At 33.4% G+C, this 25,601-nt stretch overlaps 1 protein-coding gene across 1 annotated transcript in view; it reads left to right on the plus strand.

The window, feature by feature from the left end:
* LOC129230348 (alanine aminotransferase 2-like) overlaps positions 1-25,601 on the plus strand; it is a 73,628-nt gene that overhangs the window by 32,459 nt on the left and 15,568 nt on the right. Inside the window, exons 4-8 of the mRNA XM_054864746.1 lie at positions 699-829; positions 11,714-11,827; positions 14,502-14,631; positions 17,183-17,277; positions 18,999-19,132. Coding sequence (XP_054720721.1) covers positions 699-829; positions 11,714-11,827; positions 14,502-14,631; positions 17,183-17,277; positions 18,999-19,132 — 604 coding nt within the window. The remainder of the gene's footprint in view (positions 1-698; positions 830-11,713; positions 11,828-14,501; positions 14,632-17,182; positions 17,278-18,998; positions 19,133-25,601) is intronic.

Consider the following 25,601-nt stretch of genomic DNA (forward strand, 5'->3'; position numbering starts at 1 on the left):
AATTAGTGTTCACATTTCAAATTGTATATAAAAAGCTAGTCAGTTTCTGTGCCCTCTCCTTTGGCGCTGAGCGTACATGAATAAAAATCTGGGTGGGCAAATCATGTATGTAACATTCAGCAAGACTTTTAAAACAAATACTTGTTTCTTTAACATCTGTTAATGTTAAACTCTCCTCAATTATTTTTTAGAGGAAAAGTGAAACTTGAATTATAGTAAATTCATTCTTTCTTATACACTTGTACATAATTTTTTGTAATTTTTTCCCTGTGACTGTCTCTTAAATAGAGTGTCCCTTAATTAGAGGGAAATACATGGAGGTCCCTATTCGAAGGGACCGGGATCAGAAAAAATGTCCCTTAAATAGAAGTGTCTCTTATTCGGAGGTGTCCCTTACGGGAAGTACTGCTGTATATTGCTTTGGATTGAGGAAAACTAAAAATGCTTATAACTCCTGTTATAATTAGCTTAGAAACTTGTCGTAAATATAGCTGTATGTATTGGTAAATAGAAAAAAAAAATTTAAAATAAATCTTAAAGCTTTTAACTGAGAAGTATAATCTGGCAACAGCAAATTAAAAAAAATATATACATTTATTTATTTTGTGTAATTTTAACTAATCATCAATGATTGTTTCAGTTATTTTAACGCTAGTTTTTGCAGTACATTTTTCTTTCATTGCATTTTTTCCTTTCAGGTGCTTACACATACAGCGAAGGTATAGACTTAATACGTGAACACGTGGCTCAGTATATGGAGCGAAGAGATGGGTTTCCTGCTTACGCTAAAAATGTTATTTTAACCTCGGGTTCGAATGAAGCTTTGCGGGTAAAGGGTAAAAGTTTCTATGCATTAATTTTTTTTCTCTTTGCCTACTGAAAGTTTCTTTGAGTATTGTGACTTTTAAGTAAATATCATCTTTTCAGGTATGATTTTATTGGTGGGGCTGCTTCCACGGGTTACTGCCTGACAATTTAAAAGCAAAACGATTAGTATTTTGTAACTTTCAAAGCAAAATATACTTTTTACAAACTACTTTTTCCCATGGATTATTGTACTTTTTAAGCTTCATTTAATGGTAAAGTTGAATGCACAAAACACATTTTGGATGATAAAAAAAAATATTAATAACATGGTAACAGGCTGACAGTAATGAAAGTAGCATGTCAAAAGGTTCTTCTCTGTTACGTAAATGTAACGTTGGGTGCTACAAAATACTTACCGTATTCTTTAAAAATGACAGTCACCCGTGGAATTGCCCAGCATACTTAAAATATGGTAACTGATTGACGATAATGAAAGTAGCATGTCAGAAGGTTCTTCTCTATAATGTATATTTTACATTGAATGTTACGTAATATTTTACTGTTTTACACAATTACCGTTTTCTTTAAAAACGTCAGTCAGTTACCCGTGGAATTGCCCAGTAGACGTAAAGAACGGCCAAGTCTCCCTTGATCACAAATATCATAACCCCTTAATTTTTGCTTTACAAAAGCTTTCTTCGTGAATGCTCTTTCTGTTCTCTCAATAAACGAAGAAGATGGTTTAAAACAAAATAAAAATTAACTAAGACATACAATCCAGACAATTCGTGCTGACACTAAAAATCCCCCCCCCCTCTAAATATCCCAAAAGGTGAAATTGCAATAGAAAAACAGGAGGATAGGAAATTTCCTGTCAACGAAACGGCGGGGCCACCAACATTCCATCCATGGAAAGTAAAGCGGACCCTACACGAGTTCAGTTGAGCCTAACTTTGATAAACCTAACGGATATATTTTGCTTGCAATGCATGAGTACGTAAGAGCGTTAAATATCATGAAAAACTTCAAGCTTGAACAGAATATACTCATTCTTATTCAAACTCTCTCTCTCTTTCACTCGTTCTAATTGATCCCATTGTCCTTAAACACCTCTTGTCAACAACTGAAGGCCACGCCATTTGCATTTGTTCACGGTCAAACATTCAAATTAGGTTCAAGTATTTCAAACAATATTCGAATTGTACTCCAATAATATATACTATTTAAGGGTAATCTTAAAATGACTGATCCTAATAAATTTGGTTCATGTATTTCAATTGTTCTCTGAAGAAATTTAAAGGTTATCCTAAAATACTTGAACCTAACAAATTAGATTCAAATACAGTGGAACCTATGTAAGTTGACCACCTGCGGTGTACTACTTTAGTGGTCAAATTACAGAGGTTGATTTATATGATAAGGGCTAATTCCGTGCCTGAAAAAAGCGGTCAACTTAGACAGGTGCTCAACTTACAAGGGTGGTCAACTTCACAGGTTTTACTGTACTTCAAACGATGTTCGATTTGTATTCTTAAAGAATTTAAAATAAATTTATTTCCAAATTTATAACCTTGCAAAATACAGAAGGCTTTCTTTGTTTCTAAACATATTTTATTCCAGAATCTTATGTATTTTCCTTCTAATGAATGGTTAAAAAACTTCTTTAACTTTTTATGAACGCAATTAATTGTTATAACAATCATGAAATTAACATAGACATGGAAACCGGTTCGCTCGTGCTCTCTTAACTAGATGGATCATCCTGTGGTAGAAAAGTGATTCCTTTTCAACCAACGATCGTCCGCCATTTGTAGGGCAAGAACTTTCCACCGCGCATCACATAAGCTTACTATCGGTTCGTTTTCCGCAATTTTCTGGGATTTTTCTGTTTTAAAATAGTGCTTTCAGTGAAAGATTTTTTTTTTAATTTGAAAAAAAAAAAAAAAGAAAAAAAAATCCTCAAAATCATTTTTTTGTTCGAAGTTAACTACTGGAGGTAATTCCAAAACAGAAAATAGATTTCGCATCTTCTTAATTTGTAACTCATTCATCATTCGGAATTATGCGAAGCATTAAAGTATACTTTTGTCTTTAACGAAAAATTAATTTTTGGGTAACGGATAAGTCAGTTTTAATCACTACGAGGATTTTTTAGGTTGCATCTCGTATCTTGTGTGAATTCTCGCATATTTTCAAATAAAGGGATTTTAAATTAACTCGGATATATCTATGAAGTTTACTGCATAAAATTTGCAATTCATGGGTAAATTTGTATGTACTTTTGGTTAGTAATAAATTATAAATTTAAGGAATCAAAATTGATATTGAATGGCTTTTAAAGTCATGATAGCATGTTTAATTACTCGTAATCAGAATATGTACTTTAAATTGCAAGAAGTAAAATTTACAAAATATTTTTATTGAACAAAAATGGCATAAGGAAGGTACATAGCTTTGTAAATCTCACATCCACTTTCGGATCAGAATCAATAACAAATATTATGAAATAAAATAATATGTAACACTTGCAACTAAATTGTTGATAAAACACGAAAATTTGCTATTAATTCCCTATTATGTGCAGTTTTTAATGGTGACAACTTTTCAACCCTAATTTTTGATTGATCTAAAAGTTTTATATCCTTAAAAATACAAAAGACTTTAGTTTTCGAGCGGTATATGCCTGCATGCGTGTGAAAAATGTTATCCATTTCTCACTGAAACTTGCTAAATTTAAACTTTTCTTAAAATTACGAGAGACCTACAAACTTCATATTTCGGTTACGGAGACACGAAGGCAAAAAATTTACGAATCTAGACACATGCTGTACTTAGCTCTTTCCCTTGCTACTAAATCATCAATATTTTTTCGTTATTACACTATCGTATGGTTTCCTAGTATCTTTGAAACTTAAAGTTGAAGCATTAGTTATCGTTATATTGTTCTAAAAGCTAGTAAATTGCATAAAACTATACGTAATCAGTTTATATGTTAACTTGTTAATTGTTCATGTTTTTCTTAAAACAAAATTAAAATAAAATGCTGTTTGGTATAAGTTTATTAATGCTATTTTATACTTAATGGATAATCTAATCGTTGTTAAAGAGTATGGTTTTTGTTAATTTTTGCCTGATTCTACTACGTTTACAATTGAGATTCTTAGAAATATGGTGACATCTAGTTTTAACATATTGGTTTGCAAGTAATTTTATTAGCTGAAGTGTATGCTCCCTATCTTTATCATCATTGCCATGATTGACCTCTTTAAATAATGAAATGCAAGTAAAAATGGCTAGCACTAAATTGACAATTTTGGTTCTTATTTTGACCATTTTTGGTAAACCTTTGTTAATATACTTACGGATACACTTTTCTGTTTCTGAGCAAATTTTAACACTCTCCTTAGTCGGCTTCGTCAACCCTCCTTTATTTTTCCTATCAAATAGAGTTTATGTATGCGTTACAATATTTTTACTCCTGTTGATTATTTAACATTATAGTAGCTCAAACTAAATTCTACGCTTCTAAATACAAACTCACTCTTACCTGTACAAAGATAAATTGATTCCTTTCTTTGCTCTATTCCTACACTTAAGAGCAACTGTCTGTAAGAATCAGGCAGTTTACGGCATTTGTGATTGTTGACATTTTTAATTTTTCTTATTTTCACATATGTTGTTCCTTATCATGAATGTAATGTTTGTGCAAAATATGAGCTTTGTCTGCCTTACCGTTTTTGGGAAATTAAAATTTTAAATTTAGGGGGCGTGGCACATTTTTGCATTTTTTTCAAATTTGCAGATTTTAAAGTTTTTGTTGCTTTAAGTGCCCCTATAATGACATGGATTTTTAAATTCTATACTATTATATGGTCTTCTTAGATACTATTACAGCTGTCAAATCGGTGTCATCGAGGACGACGGCCACAAACTCCGTTTAAAAATGACCGAAAATGAATTTTTTTACTACTTTCAATGCCAATTTTCTAAAAGCGCCTTCATGATGACACCAACGTTTTTACATAAATTCCTAGCTACACTTGCATACATCAAAAATATGTAATAAAATTGGTGTCAAAGGGCGCCAGAAGATATTGGAACTTTTATGTGATAAATTTCACAAAAATGCAAATGTTTAAAGTCTAACTACTACTCTCGCCCTCAAAGCAGAGATCTGAAATTAATTAAGTTTGATAACCAACATGTTTGTCTAACATATGAACTAAAAAAATCGGTGTCACTCCTATTACTTTCGGAAATATAATCATTCGAAACTAGTATGTTATGGAGTTATTTAAAAAAAGACTTTTTTAATTCGAATGGTCTTTTGCACGGTTTGTTTTGAACTTTAATATAAAATTACAGTAGTGACACCTAAAATAATATGTTTTTAATGCATTTTATAAAAAAAAGCTTTATAAAAAGCATTAGAAACACAGTAAATCGATATAGGTACAGATGGACGTATTGTGTAATGTGCATTATAGGCTAAAATAGTCGTACTAATATTCATATTTTTTCAACCATACTAATTTTTTATCTGTTATTTATATTAAAAATGTAACTATTTATAACATAATGTCTTAAATAGTGATGAACATAATGTATTATATAGCGAGCATTCAGAATCTGAAACAATTTCAGGATGTCGTAGACTAAAACAAAGAAAACATAAAAAATCAAATCACCCAGTTTCAGAAAGACGGTCATTTCTTATTGATATCTGGTAATTTTGTAGCACTAAAGCTTGGGAAAACATAGTATCCCGGAGAAATAGTAGAAGTTGACCATTTGAAAGTAAAGGTCAAATGCATGGCAAGAAGGATTGGAATAAATAAATTTATTTGACTGGAAAAAAGGCGAGTGTTGGTATGATAATCTAAACACATTATGCACAATAGATCCACCTGTACCTATATCAAAACGAGCATTTTCTATTCAAGATAAAGACGCTCTTACTGCCCAAAGCTGTTTATGTTAAACGTTGCTTCTTTGTAATAAATTAAAAATAAATATGGTCAAAACACTATCTGGGTGTAATAAGATTAAATTAACAAAATACATAAATAAACAAATAAAATAAATTAAAAAAATAATAATAAATGAAAAAAAATGCATCACAACATACTAACTTCGAATGATTATATTTCCAAAAGTAGTAGGAGTGACACTAATTTTATTAGTTCAAATGATAGACAAACGTGTTGGTTATCAAACTTAATTAGTTTCAGATCTCTGCTATGAGGGGGCTAGTTGTATTCAGATTAGCAAATGGTCAACTTCTACTATTTCTCCGGGATACCATGTTTTCCCAAGCTTTAGTGCAACAAAATTAACAAATATCAATAAGAGATGACCGTCTTTCTGAAACAGGGTGATTTGATTTTTATGTTTTCTTTGTTTTAGTCTACGTCATCCTGAAAAATACGCAAAAATGTGCCACGCTCCCTAAATTAAAAAAAATAATTTCCCAAAAACGGTAAGGCAGACAAAGCTCATATTTTGCACAAACATTACATTCATGATAAGGAACAACATTTGCAAAAATAAAGAAAATTAAAAATGTCAACAATCACAACCTGCCTGATCTTTACAGACAATGGCTCTGAAATGCTGAACACGAAGTCGGCGTGATTGAGTTTCATCCACCTGGAAAACACTGAGAAAAGAAGCAGATGCTGTTCAACCACCAATATATTTGTCCTCACAATGGCGGCCAAGTCTACTCCTAGGGAGAATCATTTTCCCCTCCGAACTTCGGTAGGCTGATCCATCAGGGCCGGATTAAGGATTTCGGGGCCCATAGGCATTAGAAGTGTTAGGGCCCCCTCACACATGTATTTTATACATAATCTCATATATTATTTCTCTAGCCTTTATTTCTGTCACCACGCAAAATATTCCTTATTCCTTTATCAAATTTCATAACTTACTCCTCATTTTAAAGCTTATAGTTTTAGGTTCTGACTACAATTTTAAGTATTACCAATAATGTTTATTAACAATTAATACAGTAACTAAAATGTGTTTATATTTACTTTTCATTTTAGAGTTAGAAAAAAAGATGTATACAGCATTACTCAGTAAAATATTTCTGAAGCATTTATACCATTATTATTAACTGTAGCGGATTTGACGGGGGGAAGACCGTTTCCCTCCCGAAGAGATGAAAATAACTTAACTACGTTATAAAATTTTAAGTTACTTCTTCAGAACATAAGTAAAAACTAAAAAATGAAAAACACACACACATAAAACATATATTTCAATAAAGTCCCTTAGATTTTGTTATGACGGCAATATTTCTGTCAGAAGTCAGTGCAAAAAAATACATAAAGCTCACAAATTTCGAATTCAAAGGCACAAAATGTCACAATTTCTTCATTAATACTTCTTTGGTGGAAAAATTTGATTTTTCTGTTTTAACACCCTCTCGTTTTAATTACGATCTTTCAAAGTAATACAGAGCATTATTATACCGTTTTGGTGAAATTATTTAAGATTTAAGTAAAATAGATTAATCGGCTTCAAGACTTCTTTTAAAACATTTTAAAGGAACCTCACAAAAACTGTTTAACAAAACATTATATGGGGGAGGTTACATTTTTGACCTTTTCATGATCCTCCCCAAAACTATTTCTACCCACGTCTGATAGCTAATTAAGTTAATTTCGGTAAAAAATTAATATCTTGTTACAAATAATATGCCTGCAGCAGAAATGAATAATATATAAAACGAATTCTTGCTTGTTTTTATAATTATTTTTTTTTTAATCAGTACATAATTGTTTTCTTACCTTTCTCATAGGAAACTTTTTGCTTCTTAGAAAAGTATTTCAATATCGTTGTGCTTTGATGCTTCATTTTTAAAGCAAAAAAATAAACACTTCAATATTGGTACAAAATATCAACTCAAAAACTAGCTTTATACAAGAACTCCCTCCACTTTAAAGTTTGGTTACCCTGCATATATAAAAACTTAAGAGGACCAGGAATTCGTTAGAGTGAAAAACCTTTCTTCTTAAAAACACCACCTTTCATCCTGGGAAAAAGTGGTGCGGAAATGATAAAAATAAAAGAAATGGTTTGCAGGCGTCTAACCATAAGCTCCTATAGAAAAAGGGTGTAAATAATAAGTGGACCAAAGAACATGTTCTCATAAAGTGTTCTTCCAAAAAAAAAAAAAAAAAACCGCTTCGAATTTCGGCAAGGGCCTAACCTAAGGGGACACAACGCGCCCTTCCGCAAATACATGTGTTCAAGCTCTTTGATGAACCGCCCATGCTTTTTTAGACTACAACCACCAGAGTCGCCTGTTCAACCTCGATTGTAAAGACAGGACCATAGTTGTAAAGGCGGCAGGATTGGAAGGCAGTTTATTTACTCTGGGGAGATCAAAAATTTCGGCAAAGTGACTTGTTCACTTATTACTAGCCATTCCAAGAAATGCCCACGAATAACAGCCAGGACCTTAAAATACTGCAGTCCTGCTAACAGCTGCATTTCTTGGAATCAGAAATCGGGTTTCCAGGAGCTGAAATGTTAACTATGGTTTCTTTCCTTTGTGTTGAACAACCTGCAGCTAAATGTGGTGGAAGCAAAGGATTTTCTGATTCCCTTGTCTTTTTCTTTTCTTTTTTTTTTTTTTTTTTTTTTCAAAGAGAAACCAGAGAGGTTTGCTAAAATATTTTAAAAAGAGCTTTTCACAAGAAAAGCTGTGTCTGGGTCAGGATAAACGGTGTTCGTGCTTAAGGGTTGTACGTTCGGCGAGATTTTCACTGTATCAGAATTAAGAAAATTTCTAATACGCTGGTAAATAAAAAAATAAACAATTAATAGTCTTTCGCGGCTATTAATTGTTTTGTGGCAAATCAATTGTAGATGTAACTGTAAATTTCTATGTACATAATATTTTATGTATAAGAGATTCAGTAAGTTTACTTGGTCACAGGTGCATAATCTTCAACTACGTTTTTGATAAACAATAGAGGTTTAACAGTAACTTATTCAAGCAAAATATTCCTCTCTAAAAAAAATGCCCAGAAGTAGTTTAAGGTTTTAAAACAAAAACTTATTTGTTAGAATTGGTTATATTTTATTATGACTATCAGAGACGCACGAAAAATTGCGTTACTGACAACTTCTCCCCCCCCATGCATGAAATTTTGAAAATTACAATAAATTGATGAAATTTGCTAAGTTTGGGCCCCTATCACTCGTTAATCGGGTCCTTGACAAATTTCCGCGAGCATAGCTATTTGTGAGATTTCTCTTAATAAAGTGTAACGAGTAGGAAACTGGGGCATACTGCTGATAACTTTGTCCCCATCCCAGATCTTACCCCTTTTCAGGATTTTCCTTTTCTTTCAGGGATTTTCTCTTCTCCCCGTGTCAGATGGTCTAAGGAGGGCAATATGATACTTTTTGCAATGAGCCAAGGTTTGGCTTTCACGTACGGAAGTATGGCAGCGGGTCCCCCTTCTTTTCACTCAGGGTCTGTTTACTGAATAGGAAAATTAGACCACGGCCTCTGCTATTTGAAGCCCCCAAATGGCTAAAACTGTTTTAGCAAATGAAAAAAAAAAAAAAAAAACTTATGTTTAGCTACAAGAGGGCCCTGAAAATTGTTAGGCTTAGGGCCCCCAATATCTTAATTGGGAGCCCTTGGTCGTCAAGGTTCTGGGGCTCTAGGGGTCCCTAGAACCAATATAAGCATTTTAAACTAAGTTTGATTTAAGGAAAAATGTAATAAAATTGAAAACAAAGCTCAAACATTTTCGGGGCCCTTCCAACTTCGATCCCCCTCCCCTTTTCCAATCCAGATCCACCGAAAAACTTCTCTTGGCTGCTTTTCTCCGGGCTTCGATACGGCCAGGACTTTTTCCTTTTCTTTCAGGGATTTTCACTTTTTCCCATGGCAGGTGTCCTAGGAAATCGCCAAGCCAAAGTTTGGTTTTCGTACATGGAAGTTGGACTGTGGGCCCTCTTCTCTCTACTTAAGGCTTGTTTACTGAACAGGCCTACTAGGCCTTAGCAAAGCCCCTGCTATTTGGGGGCTCCAATTGGCTAAAACTTTTCTAGCAAATGGAAAAAATTGTATTGTTTGACTACAAGAGGGCACCGAAAAAGTGTTTGACCTGTGGCCCCAATATCATAATCGGGGCCCTGGGTCAATAAGTTTTTGGTTTTTAGGGGCCCCAGCAAAAAAATATTTAAACTAAGTTTGATTTTTGGAAAATTTTTACAAAATTAAACGAAAACAAAGCTCAACAATTTTTGGGCTCGTCCTGACTCCGGTGTCTTGCGTTACGTAGTTACGCCACTGAGTTATGTAGTTAATCGTTAGCCAATACTTTTTGATCTGGATGCCGTCGGGCCACAATGACGGATCAACCCATTTTTTTTTTTTTAGGCCTAACTTGTATAACGTAAATACTTTTTTCATGTTCTATTTTAATTCCTTCTTGGGTCCCTTATGTTGTGGGGAACCTCCCATATGCAACGATTGAGGTATGGAAAATCTGCCACTGTCAGCCCTTTATCAGCTAAAACAAAAGGCCATGGTCTCCATGACCTTTGAAAAATGAATAACAAAACCTTTTTGTAGGGGCCCCATAGCTGTTGTGTGTGCCCCGGATCCTACATGCATAAAAAATTTCTTGTTTGACAGCAGTAAAAGATGAGATAGAGAGAGAAAAAAAAAAGGAAGGGAGGGTCATTTTTTTAAAAACTTTTTCCTTTCTTTCTTTCTTTTTTTTTTTGGTCGAAAAGAACTTTTTTCTTACATATTTTAACTTTAAGATTTCTCCGGGGCCCCTGAGAACCTCGGGGCCCCTAGGCAAATGCCTACATTGCCTATTTAGTAATCCGGCCCTGCCCATGTCTATGGAAATTAACGATAGTGGAACATGAAACTACGAACAGTACACGAAAATTGTTACATAAATATTATACTACTTAGAGTTGGAAGTTCAAACAATTTCCCGCATTGAAAAAGGGATTCCTTGAAATAACTTTATGATTTATTCTTTCCGTACAATGGTTAATACTCGAATGCTAACGATTTACGACAGTTAAAACTTAAATGTTATTATAAAGATTTTATTACCTAATTTCTTTTAATTCATTTTGAAAGAAGTGATCGAGTACATTTATTACGAAATTTTCAGAAAAGTGGCCAAATTCAAAGATTTGGCAAGAAGTGGATGGTACCACGCTATTGTCCGTTTTTCACAAGAAGGCACTTGACTCCTCCCTCGTCACGTGGTATCCTATGATTCTATTTCGCTGTTTTCGGCAGAAGATATATTCGGATCATAGCATTTTGTTGTAAAAGCAGCGGTTTTTAAAATGTAAGAATAATTAAAATGACAACAGACAAGCGAAGCAAGTGATGTAAAGAACACTTAGACCTTTTTTGCACATTAAAATGAACGCCCAAGTTAAGTCTGTCTGGTTGTCTCCTTTTTGAGCGCGTGGATTGCATACCGATCACCCCCGCGTAAAATGGAACTCTGCGTTCAAGGGGGCGCGGCGAAGTGCATTTTCTTGAAAAACGGAGAATAATTCACCGTCAGCGCGCGATAGGTCTTCCATGTCTCATCAAAACTTGCAAAATTTGGAGACTTCTTTAAATTTTGAAAGACTTTAAGAACTCATATATCGATAGCAGAGTTACTATTGCAAATAGTTTAAACATCCTGAAACATGTGATAATATACTCTTTCGATTGATACTTATTCAGATTTTCTACATTAGTACACTATCGTATATTTTCCTGGTTAAGTGTCTTACTGTTGCTCTGAGGCGACGATATGTTCAGCTAAAGTACAATATTCAATTGCATTGATAACGCTTACTGAAATGCCTATTATTTATATTTTTATTATTTTTTTTATCATTCCAGTCCATACTAAATGTTCTAAATACGCCTACAAATGGTAACAAAATTGGTGTACTTGTTCCTATACCAAGAGATCCTTCATTCACAACACTTCTGAAAGAATTTGGAATGATTCAGGTTAGTATAACTACTTTATAACAAATTTAGATAACTTAGGGGTTGAAAAACACATAATGATTGTAGCTCTATTGTTCAATGCATTCGTACAAGTGCGACATTTTTATTCATATATTTGCACTTAATTACCCGAACTTTAAACTAAAGCTGTTATTCGTGATACATTTGAATACACTGAAAAAATTTTGTGTAAGGTAATCCGTATTAATGAATGCAACGCTGCACAAATTCTGGAGTAAGTCGTTTTTTTTTTAAATATAAAACTCAAATTGTTGGAGGAGCCTTGCACCATGGTTTCTGTCAAATCCCACCTGCAGTCAAAATCACTTTAAAAACTCAGGTGGAATTCAAAGCGCATGCGTAAAGATTGGCATCGACGCAGAGCTATTATTTTAGCGAAACGAAGGCCGGCCTTGGTGACCGAGGTGTAAAAAACTTGATTTGTCAGCTGGCTGTGTCGGTGTGGGTCCGATCCCACTCAGGTGTCCTGGGTGTTATTTCCTGTCTTAGCGCTATAAAAATGTCTTGTTTGTATATTAAAATAAATTTCGAATGGTGTAAAGTTTATGTATACTAGTTGTAAAAAAGTATCAACTTGATAAACATTGAATAAATGAACGATTAAAAGTTGTAATAAAGACCAAAAAACAAGGGGTTTCTAGCATGAAAATTGCTGATTTTTTTATACTGCTATAACAAAATTTCAAGTATTGTAACCTACTAATTTATTTTTGAACTTTCAATTTAGAAAGCAAAGAAAGAAATTATTACGATCATTTAATATATCTGGGTAATTTAAACCATCGAATAGTTAACTTGAAGTATAAGTGTACTTACATTTAAAAATGAGTTAAAAGAAAGTCATTTAAGGAAGTCAGATGAAAGCTTAATTTTTGCTAATGCGTAACCTTTCAATCAATTTCTCTGTAAGCATACAGAAAATTTTGGTGTAACCTTACGCAGAAATGAGTGAGACGTTACGCTATAATTACATTACCATGGTGTAACCTTCCAAAAGCGATGTGTAACTTTACACCAGTTATATCAGTTACTAGTAGTACCCGCATTGCTTTGCCCCTAATAGAAAAATTATAAGGTCTTTTGATTCGCCTGTATATTTACAAATAATGTATGGTGAATTTTCTCGCCAATTGGCTTGTGCCCATGTTACGGTTCCACGTTATGATAATTTCGTAATTTACTCGTCCATCTTATGATAATTTTGTTCTTAAAATTGGAATAGAAAAAGAACCACATCGAATTTTCGAAAAATCGCTTCGAGGTGCACATCCCCATGCTACAAACTAACTTTGTGCCAAATTTCATGAAAATCGCCCGAACGGTCTAGGCGCTATGCGCGTCACAGACATCCAGACATCCTCCGGACATCCAGACAGAGAGACTTTCAGCTTTATTATTAGTAAAGATAAACAAGTTACTTCAGAGCAGTGGAGCACTGATTTTAAGGAGTAAAGTAACGCAATTTTTAACAGTGTATAGGGAACCATTATGTAACATTATATATAAAATATAAAATTTCTAAAATTTTTCTTGTACTTTAAAAATAATGATTTGTACGTGTTGCGTGTGTGACCGTAAATGTGTGATCTCCGAAGAGTTGTGGTTTTGAAACCGTGCATTGTCATTGAAACAGGAAATTATTTGACGTAACTAACTTCTACTCTCTAACTTTTCAATTCCAATGTGAAAATTTTTATTTATAGCTGAACATATCAAATGCAAGTCATAAGAATAAACAGATTTTGACTGACATAAATTAATATTGTTTGTGAAACCTTTATTAAAGGAAGGAATATATGAGTAGCACACATGTAGAGTGACTTGTGATAATTTTTCAGTGGATAATGTGCAAAGTTTAGTGTTGTCGCAACGTTTTATTTAACAATTCTGAAATGTTAGTTTTAAGAACATTAAAACTTTAAAAATAAATGAGTAAATAAAAATCTAGCTGTAACAGAATATTTGCTTAGTGCACCTCAGAATTGTAGGCATTCGTCCTTAGACAAGTAAACTTCGAAATGGGTTGAAAACAAGAGAAACTAATGTTGATACAAACAAACAATAGCAAGGTAAATTTTTTTCGTCAAATGTTATTGATTGTTTGCAGTAAGAAATATGTTTTAACTGACAACACTCTCTGAACTTCTCTTTAATGCGTGATGCGAAAGTTTTGGGTTTCTAATCATGTTTATAGCCTTTCCCCTTTTCTACGAATTTGATGTTTTTTCCATCTTGTGCTAACAATGCTGACACGTACTATAGTTGGTTAGCTAATTGCTTTTCGATTAATTTTTTTACCCTATTTTTTTTCAAACACTATCACTTGTCATATTTACGAACTTTCTTTCAAAATGCGTCTTTGGTGTAAGTGCCAATACAATAAGCATAGTTATAAAGTAGAAGCAAGTTATAGACAAAAAAAGTAGCAAAGAACCTTGGTTATTCTGAGGTAGTTTTTCTGACGTCTTTTTTAATTCTTAGAAAACGATCTCAGTTTTATAATAAGTAGGAATTTTTGAGCTACAAGTCTGCAATATAACAAATGTAACAATAAGCAATTTTATAAACCTGGAAAACTAAAAGACCAAAGAAATGTCTATTAAACTACTCTGTAATAAATAGTTTAAAGTAATTTTTCTCCTTTTACTATTAGATTGACTACTATTTAGAAGAGGAACAGGACTGGTCAATAAACTCAAAAGAACTTATAAGCGCTCTTGAAAGAGCTAGTAGATACTGCATTCCCAAAGCCATTTTAGTTATCAATCCCGGCAACCCTACTGGTAAGATAAACGGTTTTGTCTATATCTGTTCAAGGTATCCGAACACGTTCGGAGTCACTTTCTAGAAAAACTGTATTTAGAAACATCGTAATTACATTTTTTGATGCCGTTTTAGCAGTAAATAATAATTAACAATCATTTTAAAAAATAATTGCATAAAAGTGCACAAAACTGTTAATAATTCGTCGAATTTTCAAGAAAATATTCAAAATATTCAAGAATGCAATGAAATATTTTTTTTTTTACGTGAGAGAGAAAACAAAAGTATCACCAAATATAATTTTAAACAAAAATATTACATTGATGTTTTAAGAAAGAGAAAATCAAAACTAATGAAATATTGTTGCAATGATTAACATTTTGGTATATTCCCTAGATAACAGTCTAGAGACAAAGTCTGAAAAGTTTTATAAAAATGAGATGAGAATATTTTGAGTTATAGCTTTTGAAGTGAGCTTATTTAACTCAATAGCTCATTTCGAGAAAAATGCAATTTAAGCATAAACTTCCAATGCTTTTATTATACGTTTTGCACATTCAAAGACCAATATCTCTGACAGATGATTCCAGGCTTAGAAGGCTAAAAATGTACAGTCTTGAGCAAAGAAGAGACCGAGGGGACATGATTCAGCTGTTTAAATTTATTAAAACGAAAGATGTTACGGGGCTAAAGTTTAGCACTGAAAACAGGACAAGGGGTCATTGTTTTAAGCTATTTAAATCTCAGGCTAACATGGATATTAGGAAAAAATATTATTTTAGCAGGGTAGTGGAACCTTGGAACAGCTTACCGGAAGAGGTGGTAATGAGCAAGGTAGATAGTTTTAAGAGGGTCATTGATCTTCACTGGGGATTGTAAATTGACTAGGACCAGTCTAGCTGGGCCCAGAGCCTGTTGCTGGTCGTCACATTTGTATTTGTATTTGTATTCTAATGAAGGTAGAGACAAAAAATGACCAGCTTTGAAATGCAACAAAGTTGATGAATTCAATAAATGTATTTCAAAAATTTGAGCAATTTCGACAAAAATAGTCATTTTAACGTGTTCGGATGTACCTCAATATGAGTTCGTGTGTTTGTTTGTTTGTTATACACTTTCATACTCCTTAATTGATGCGAACGAAACTTACCACAAAAGTCAGTCATCATTTGAAGAAATTTTTCGAACTTCTAGACAAATATGAACTATTTCTTTATTGGTTTCACCACAAAGAATTTTTTTGAAAATCAATAATACATGATATAATCTTCTCAAGTTTTACATCATTTTAAACAAAAGGGAAAAAACTGTAGTATGAAAGTTGTTTTAAAGTTTTGCAATAAACAGAACAGGATTCATCACCGTTGATTACTTTCTCTTGATACCAAGCTCTTATGAGGCAGAGCGAAGCAAAGAGATGTAAGTGACAAAAATTTAAAATTTGGAGAGAATCAGTATAAATGGTAGGGGGACTTCTCATCTGTTTTTGGACAAGAGATGGAACTAGTATCTCTGGTAGTTGCTGAGTTGCTGCTAAACAGGATGATTTAGCAAAAAAAAAAAAATCAATTGCAACCTACCTACGGCTGAACTTTAAACACGTTTTACTCGAAACTTTCATCCCTTTGTTTCTCAATACCTCATATAAGTATCGTTGTAAATTTGATTGAGGATAATGCGAAGACTGTTTGATATCGTTTGATTTAAATTTTGTTAAAAAAGCAAACTGAAATAATTCAATAAGGACCTAAATTTCAGTTTGTTTCAATTTTGTGTTACAATTTCAATCAAATGTTTCAATTGCGTAAAAATATTTATTATGGTTTTGGATTTTTATGAAACGAGAAGAAATCCTTTCTACAAAATACTTTTTTTTTCCAAGTTTAAAATGCATTTCTGTTTGACTGCAGGGGTATTATAATACTTACTTATTGTTGAAACTAAGTTTATCATAATTGACATAGTAATTATTATGATTCTAATTTCATATTCGCATAGAAAGCAGGGCCAGTGAAACCTTACTGGTTTCGTTAGTTCTTGCAATGCAAATTTGCTGGAATTTAAAGCTTTAAACTCGGTGCGTAGCAAAAATGACAAAGTTAAAAATTGAAAGGAAGTGTACACTGTAAAAAAGTTCTTAAACGTTACCGAGTATTTCCTTGTAACGTTTCTGGATTTCAAAGGTTTTTATCCACTTCCTGGAAAGATCAAGTATCATTGTCAAAAAGTTTGCTGCATTGCTACAAGTGCACGAATGCTGACGTACTGTAGTGAACTTACTGTAGTGAAAAATATTTTTAGCTCTCAGTTCAAAAATTAACTGAAATGTTTATAAAGTGTATTGGCTTCTGTTCGATTATGGCCCGTCCAGACTGGTTTTAAGCTCCCAAAGGGAACGAACAAGTCCATAAACGACGTAGAATTTTAGCGGAAAACGTTCCTGGTTTTTGCAAGATATGTTACTGGCAGAAATTGGGCACATCAGCTGCCCAATATTTTTCAGGAACGTTTTTGAATAGTTTTTTTTTTATTTTTTACAATGTACCTAAAGATTCCTGTTCACTTTAACAGGTTCTCTTCTAACACCTAGAAACATGGAAGAAATCGTTTGGTTTGCTTTCTCTCAGAAATTGGTTCTATTGGCTGATGAGGTGAGCACCAAGTACGTAAGAGTGGCACTTTTTCTTTTACGTAAAATTGTATTCTCTTGTCAAAATCGAAGACAGAATTTCATGAAATAATGCTTCCCGATTTTACACTTGATTACTGCCTAAAATATGCAGATTATCTATCAGGTTATAGAGTTTTGAGTGTATAATAATAATTACGAAGTAATTATTCAATGGTTAAAATCCCTACAAAGAGGGAAATTTAGAAGAACAAGTGAGACAGGTTTTATTGAAAGCTCTCAGAAACAACCTGTTAGTAGAAAAATATGTAAGTTTTGTGTTTGTTCGCAGCAAAAAAAAAAAAAAAAAAAAAAAAAATCAAAACAGTTGAGAATATAATATTTCCGCAATAATGATGAAAAAGTTTTTGGTTCTCGGAATAACATAATATCACACACTCAAGCCATTCTTACTTTCAACAGACTTCCTACGGTTAGTTTTTGTGACGTAATAAATAGTTGGTACTTTTCTGTTAAAGGTACATCATTTGGCGCACTTTTTACTTTTGGTGGTTTTAATTTATTTATCGCTATTGCAAACTAAAAATTTCGCACTTGGCGACAATCAACAACTTGAATTTCTAAATTCTAGGGCTGCCATATACTTGCAGATATCGTCAATCGCTTTAAGCAAATTTTCTATAGTAGGCAAGGTAGAAAGTAAACGTGTCGCGAAACCAAGTGACGTACCTTCAACAAAAAAAGTAGCAAACAGTTTACTTAAGGCACCTATATAAGAGCCGATGCATGAGCTTAAGCTCAGCCATTTTGGATCGGAGCGCGTGTTTGAGTGGTTATCTTTCCTGGCGAGTTATCGCGTTTTGTGATTTTTCACTGCAAGCAATTATATGGGGTACGTGAATTGTTTATTAAATAAAATTGCACCAAACAAAAGTTAATTCATTGGAAATCAATTCTATATCTTTATGTTTTTGGCTCTGAAAGGGACAGAGGTAAAACACTATCATTCTTTTCACTTCCTTTTACAAAAAAGGAAGTATTGTATTCGCTAAAAAATTTTCACTCAAAATTCGGCCTTATTTTCCATTTTGCTCACCCCCAAATTAATGTTGAGTTTTTTTTTTCAACCCGACCACACGCTGATAAGTGCCTAAGAACGTATAGACACCCGAAATATCCATTTTGAAATTCCTCGAGTTAATTACAACGACTTTTCTCGTGACGTCCGTATGTATGTATGTATGTATGTGCGTATGTATGTCGCATATCTCAAGAACGGTATGTCCTAGAAAGTTGAAATTTGGTACATAGACTCCTAGTGGGGTCTAGCTGTGCACCTCCCTGTTTGGTCGTATTCGGATGTTCCAAAGGGGGTGTTATAATTTGGCAGTCACTTGGCGATATATCGCCCGTCTTTTGGTCGCCAAGTTTCGTCACCAACTTGGCGACAAATTTGGTGATTTTTTTTTTAAGAACCAGATTTTAATTTGGCCACTGTTGGTGATATTTAGAGAGTAAACTTTTGAATCACATTAAAATTGCCAGTAATGGGGAAATAGCATTAAATTGGTGTAAAAGGAAGTCACGTGAAGCACACATCAGCTCGTTTTCTTCCAATATTGCTATATTTTTAAAAAGATTTTTAAACTGCAGCGAAAGAATTAGACGACACTTAAAAAATAAAATAAAAATAAAAATAAATAAATAAATAAACATAATTCATGAAAATCTAATGAAATTTCCCTATTTTTCTTTCAGGCTTACCAGTTTAATGCTCTAGGACAGTGTTGCCAGTTCCAGTCTTTTAAGAAGACCATAATGCAAATGGGCCATCCCTTTGACAAATTGGAGCTTATTAGTATGATGTCTGGCTCCACTGGTATTTTAGGAGAGTAAGTTGACATCTATACTCAATTCAGCGAGAGCTGATAGAGGAAGTAAACAAAGAGGGTTACTAATTTCATGACTTACTTGCCCGATTGGCAATGCTGTTCGCATTGAAAGAGCGGACATTTCGCTTATCTGATTGGCGCTGTTTTCAATCATCCCAGCGCCAAGCAGACAGCGGTAACGCCAATTGTCACGTTTCTTTATTTACGTCCACTATCAGCTCTCGCTAAATGGACTATAGGACAGGAATCCCCAAATTGGGTGCCGTGGCACCCTGGTGTAAGGCAGGGAAAGGCAAGGCGTGCCGAAGGTGACATTGGTATCAAATCTTTGTTATAAATAAAACAAATATATGCAATGATTACTCATAAGATCTTTCAACTCATAAGATCAGCAGGTTAGAAAGGTTCGCTATTATTTAAGCTGAGTCGCGCTGGCTTTGGCAGGAAACAGGTAGCAAAAGTTATGTCAAAAACTGAGTCAATCCATGTCAAGTGACCTCGTCGTCTCCACCCGACAATCTCCGATTTGAACGAAATTTTATAGAGGTGCACACACACAGAGATGCCTTTGAAACTCATCTATAGAAATTTTTAGCTTCCAAGACCCAAACCCTGGGGATCTAGGATCGGTAAAAAAAAGGGGGGGGGGAGGCTCTTAAAGGGCGCATCAGCTTTGTGAAACGAATCGCCATGTTTAGCACGGATCCTCCACTGGAGGCCATTTTGGAGCCCACTTATTTTTTCTTTTTGAGGTAGCCTAGATCGTCATGTTTTGTGTCTTTAAAGCTGAAAATTTGGATGGGTTAATTTCAAAGGCATGTCTACACCTGAATTAAACGTCCGCCAAATCAGAGATGGTTGGAAGGGGACCACCAGGTCACTTGACATGGAATGAATATGACATTTTCCACATTCCTTTATATTTTGTACAGAAAATTGTAATTATAGAGGACTTGCTAATTCCTCAAATATCTGTACCTCAGAGCCAGACTGACGTAAGTCCAAAAATTGCAATTTTCCGTTTATTAGTGCATTGTATGTAGACGCCTATTCCGTATCGAGCCATGTGAACTTAATTCTTTAAAAAAAATCCTCGTGAATTTTTTACCAGTGTTAAGAGAGCGCACGTCTCATCCTTTGCATGCGCCAGAAAAAAGTTTTTCCTTTCTTCTGTAAAATTACCATAGTGTGACTTACGTCCGTCTGGCTCTGGGGTAGCATATTTGGGAAGCAATAATAAAAATGGCGGTCTTGTTTTTTTTTTTTTTATTTGATACAGACATTTCATTTTATCTGTAAAATTATTTCTTGTTACAATTAGTTTTACTCAAAAAAGACAGACGGGAGAAAATTTTTTTTAGCACCCTCCCAAATTTGCTAACGCAATTAGAAAAAAAAGTATGCTTGCATCTCTTCTTTTGAACACATTCAAAATTTTAAGGAACTGAGATATTTATTATGACACGACATTTAAATCTCATCAACTTGCCTAATAATGGTTAAGTTCTCCTATTCAATAAGCAAATGCGTGGCATTTATTCTTAGAAGATTTTCAGGAAGCAGATTCTATCCCCCCCCTTCTTTCCCCTACAATACTCTACAAACAACAACAACAAAAATAAATTAATAAATAAATAAGTCACGAATTAAATGTCGTACTGCGCGGTGTAGCCGTTGAGCTATTAAACAAAATTTAATTTCAAAAAAAAAAACGTGAAAGAAAAATCAATCGGTGTAATACTTGATCTGTGGAACAAATATTGTACTGGGCTACTTTTATTACGTAATTCAATATTCACTTAACTGTGTTCTTAGATTTTCGAAAGAACTGGTTAAACCAAAAAAGTATGGCTTACGCTTTTTTTTTTTTGATCTTCATACAGTGGAATATAATTACAACAAAATTTAATTCTGTCAAACCAGGCAGCAGGTAAATTAGTTTTTGATATTTTACCTAATACATCGAAGTTATGCAATAATCAGTTAAAAAAAAAAAAAGCATTCACATTTTTAATACTCAAAGGAAATGAACATTTTCTTTACACATAATAAACAAATATTAGCTGCATTGTGATAAAATTAGCTTTAACCATTATTATCAGATAAACTCGTAATTTATGTTGATCGAAAATAAACTTAGACTGGACTTTCAAAAAGAAAAGGGAGGCTCATACGTTCAGCATAGCCAAGCTAATTCGTAAGAAAAAATTTTAAGCAACTTAATAAAAATTATCGATCAAAACTTACACTCTATCGAAGTAAACTAAACAATACAAAAAGAATATTACTAAACTTATAATTTAAATTTAGTTCAATTTAAATTGAATAGTCGTCAGAGGATCACAAACTATTAGTTATCCGTACATATATGTGATTTATTTTTTATTTTATTATTTATTTATTTTTTTTGGGAGGAGAGAGATAAACTGTTAAACGTGCTTTTTAACAATAGCCAAGTAAAACTTAGGGCACTGTCATAACGTTTCGATATCCGGAGTTCAAGGCTACGTTTTAAATAAGCTAACAAGATGAAGAAAATAATGCAACTCTTTTCAAATCAGATTACTTACGATGAGTGGAAAATAAAATAGCAATATGAAGATTAAAAACTGCCTTATACTGAAAATAATATTTTCCGAAATGACATTTCATGAAAATAAATCTGTAAAATTGGCTTCTTAGTGGCACCTGAATGTTGGCAGTGAAATGCTGTAGCAATTCTATTGCTACAGCGTTTTTACTTTTGAAAAACTTTAACACTTCTTTCAAAGGTAAGTACATTAGAGTTGCTTAAGAGTAAAAAAGAATGCGAGAAGGACTTCCGAATAAACGAAAATTTTGTGAAATATTTAGTTAAAAAAAAAAAATCTTTAAAAATGAACTGCATGGTTCTGACGCTTTCAGTATCAGTACCAATGCGGTTGAAGTAAAACAAACCTTATCACACAAGGGAAAAATAAGTTTAGACGATTAGGTGATAAATATATATGATTAACGACGTAGCGTTTTTAATGTACTTATTCAAAAATGGAGTTTACGGAGGGATGGTAATTTAAATCGGAAAAAAATAGCTTTTCCTGGATAAGAAAATGAAACTGGAAAGTGCATATATCGTCGGCTCCATGCTAAACTAACGAATGTGAAAATTGGCACTTTTCAGGGGAGCTAAAACAATATTTTTTTTCTTCCTGAGGAGTTTAGTTATTTTTAATGTTTTAACTTGTACAGATAACTTTAAGTGTAAAACTATCGTTTGAAGTAGTTATAACCAGTGGGTAGCTCTGTTTGAGTACTAAGGCAAACCGTCGAGTTTGAAAAACGATTCACGATTTTTCACATTCATTAATTTAGCATGATACCGACGATCCATCTCTACCTGAACTTATTTGTAAATTTGTACTTTTTAAACTTCTTGAAGGCTGGACCATCCCACTCCTTTTTAAATTCCATGCACAACCGCGAGTATGCTTGGGCTGACCACCAAGTGGTTAAACATACATCCGAAACTATTCTTTATTCAGTAGAAAGACAGAGCGAAAGTAAACAATAGGGTACCAGAAGGTTTACCACACGTCCACTTTTGGAGATTTTCTCTTGAATTATAGTAAAAAAAAGTTAACTAATAGTAATCGAATTTGCCGTCTGCTCGGCGCAAATTTGTTCTTGTCCTTGCTAAACAAGTGATTGAAATCGCCAAAAGGAGCATTTCTTTATTTACACGTATAGTTGAGGCAAACCTAATCTGGAAGCGTCGTAATAATCCTGTGATTAGAATTTGTGTAGCCTTCACAATGCTGTCAGGTTAGGTTTGCCCCAATATGGTTCTGTTGAAAATAAATGGCAAAATTAAAAGCTCCAACAAACTACACTTCTGTATATTAGAACAAAATCATTTTACTATTTTTTCTCAGTCAACATAGCTTTTCAAATTGAAAAGAACAGATTACGCCGTAGATTGCAGGGGAAGAGGGGGGTACCGTGAGAACAGCGAGACAGTAGCAATTTATTTTCTGGGTTTAGCTATTTCCAGACTGGTAACACTTTTGCATAAAGTCAATTCAACATGCTGTGAACATTATTTCAGAAAGAAAGTTGCATTCAGATCTAAGGCGAGAAAAATAATTACGTCATCTTAATTTAACCCCATCAAAGTAAATTTTAAATTGCTTGTTGCATCGTTTTTTGTCTTGTTTGATATACCTTAATCAGCCTATTATTTAACGTTCATCACAGCAGTAAAATGATTTTGTTATTTTTTCTTTGTATGAAAATGGCGCTTAATTACTTCAGATATAGCAATAAGGAAGCAGTAAGACAGCATGAGTTCAAGTCTCACTGATCCCGTGGTTCTTTTATATAAGAAGTGGAAAAATTATGTGGGTCATTTTCTTTAAACTGCTAAATTGTTGTTCTTGCTCCAAAAATAACAAATTAACTTGTATAGAAATGAAACTGACGTTAGAATGCTTTAACAACGTGATTTTACGTTTGTAAAATAAGCTAAAACAAACTTTCTATTATTATTATACATTTAAATAATTTTTTACATGATAAATGTCATCCCCCTGTATGTCCCTACCTCTACTTTAAAACAAAATAAGCTCTAAAAAGTCAAGAAGCCATGTGTATTTGTAAAGAAATTGTTTCTTAACTTCTTAGCAACTGTTATGCAATGCTGTAAAATAGAAAAATAAAGCCTTTTAAAGATTTGCACTATTGAAAAAAAAAAAAGAAAAAAGTAAAAAATGCCCTTTGATTTTTTGTCATTCCCCTGTCGAAGAATGGAATAAATGTTTCTCACATCTGGTAATAGTTATATTAACCCATAATTTAGTCTTTGAATTGTGGTCTCATCATAGTAATAATCTTAATTGGTTCTTTTTGCAAAAATACACGGAGTGGAGTATAATTCGGTGATCTCAATTTAAATTTTGTATGTATTTTTAATGACTGTCACTACCCTGTCTCTGAGAATTTATTTAATTTTGTAATCATCGCTCAATGAGTGATTGACTCCTGTTTGTATACAGTTTTTCCATCTTACTTTAAGTGACATTGAGTTTTGTTGTTTACAGTTATGACAATATATAAGTTAACTTTAAGTTTTGTCATTCCTTGTCGTCATTTCCCTGTCATGTGTAAGGGAAACAAATGACCACAATAACTCCTTTTTCCACACCACGACATTGGATTTTTTTCAATTTCACAAAAGTAGTGTTTCCTTTTCCCACAGAATTTATAATATCGTCAGTAAAATGCATTATTGCCTCTAAAAGTCATTCCCCTATCACAGTGAATGCCATTCTTTGTCTTGTCCAAATTGCGTTGTTTCGGGAAAATGATCCATGTGTTGATTGGAACTTAATTACAACTAAACTATTGACGAAAGTAGTAACAAGATTAGTTAGAAAACCCTGCACCAACACAATAAGGGTGTTGAGTGGAGTTATGGCTATTACATCGAAGTAATATTTCGCTAGCTCGATAAATGTGTGTTTCACTGATCCCACTTACAGCCTGAGTAAAAACTTTAAGGCCAGTAAAAAAAATTGAGAATACGGGAAAATGAAGTTAAAGGGATTTTAATATTTTTGAACTAGTAATCATTAATGTTCATTTGAAAGAAATAACTCAATGTTTAAGTTTTTTAAAGTATGATTTTTCCAGAAAAGTAGTAGTATATTCAAAGTTAGTATTTCAGCATGAGTAACAACTTTAAGGACACCAGTATTTCTTAAATACTAAATGTAGATTTACTAGAATAAATATCACAGCAGTTAATGAGATTGTGGAAACCCTTTAACTTGTATTTTTTTCATTAATTTCTTCGAAGTTTTGGTGGTCTTTGTGAAGATGTCGAAAGGTAAGAAGTTAACTGATCGTGAAAGAGGGCAGATTGAAGCTTTTTCCCCCAACGGGGATGAGCAGCCGTACTACTGCGAAAAAAATAGGAAGATCAAAGACTGTGGTCAATAATTTATTGAGATTGAAATACAATTATGGTAAAAAAATCCCAGTGGAAAACCTAGAGCTTTGTCTTCGCGTGATGAAAGAAGTGTTTGCAAACTTACATCAACTGGGAAGTACTCAACCAGGAAACATATTCAGGCGACAGGCTTAAATGTTTGTCAAAAAACGATATATATCACATTTAGAAGGTGTGAAAGTTTTGTTTACGTGGCAAAATTGGCTAAGCCACATTTACTGAATAGGCACAAAATAGAGCGTTTGAACTTCAGCCAAAAAGTCATGACCTGGGATAACCAATGGATACAAATATTTTTTTCTGATGAAAAGAAGTGTAACTTGGATGGACCAGACGGATGGAAGTACTAGTGGCATGATTTACGAAGGGAAAAAGAAATATTCTCCAAGCGCCAATTGGGTGGAGGCTCTGTCATGACTTGGGGGTGCTTTTCTTACAATAGTATGGGCTCAATTGCGGTTCAATTTTCGGGTAAAATGAATT

Source organism: Uloborus diversus, chromosome 9 (assembly GCF_026930045.1).
Source record: "Uloborus diversus isolate 005 chromosome 9, Udiv.v.3.1, whole genome shotgun sequence".
Classification (NCBI taxonomy): Eukaryota; Metazoa; Arthropoda; class Arachnida; order Araneae; family Uloboridae; genus Uloborus; species Uloborus diversus.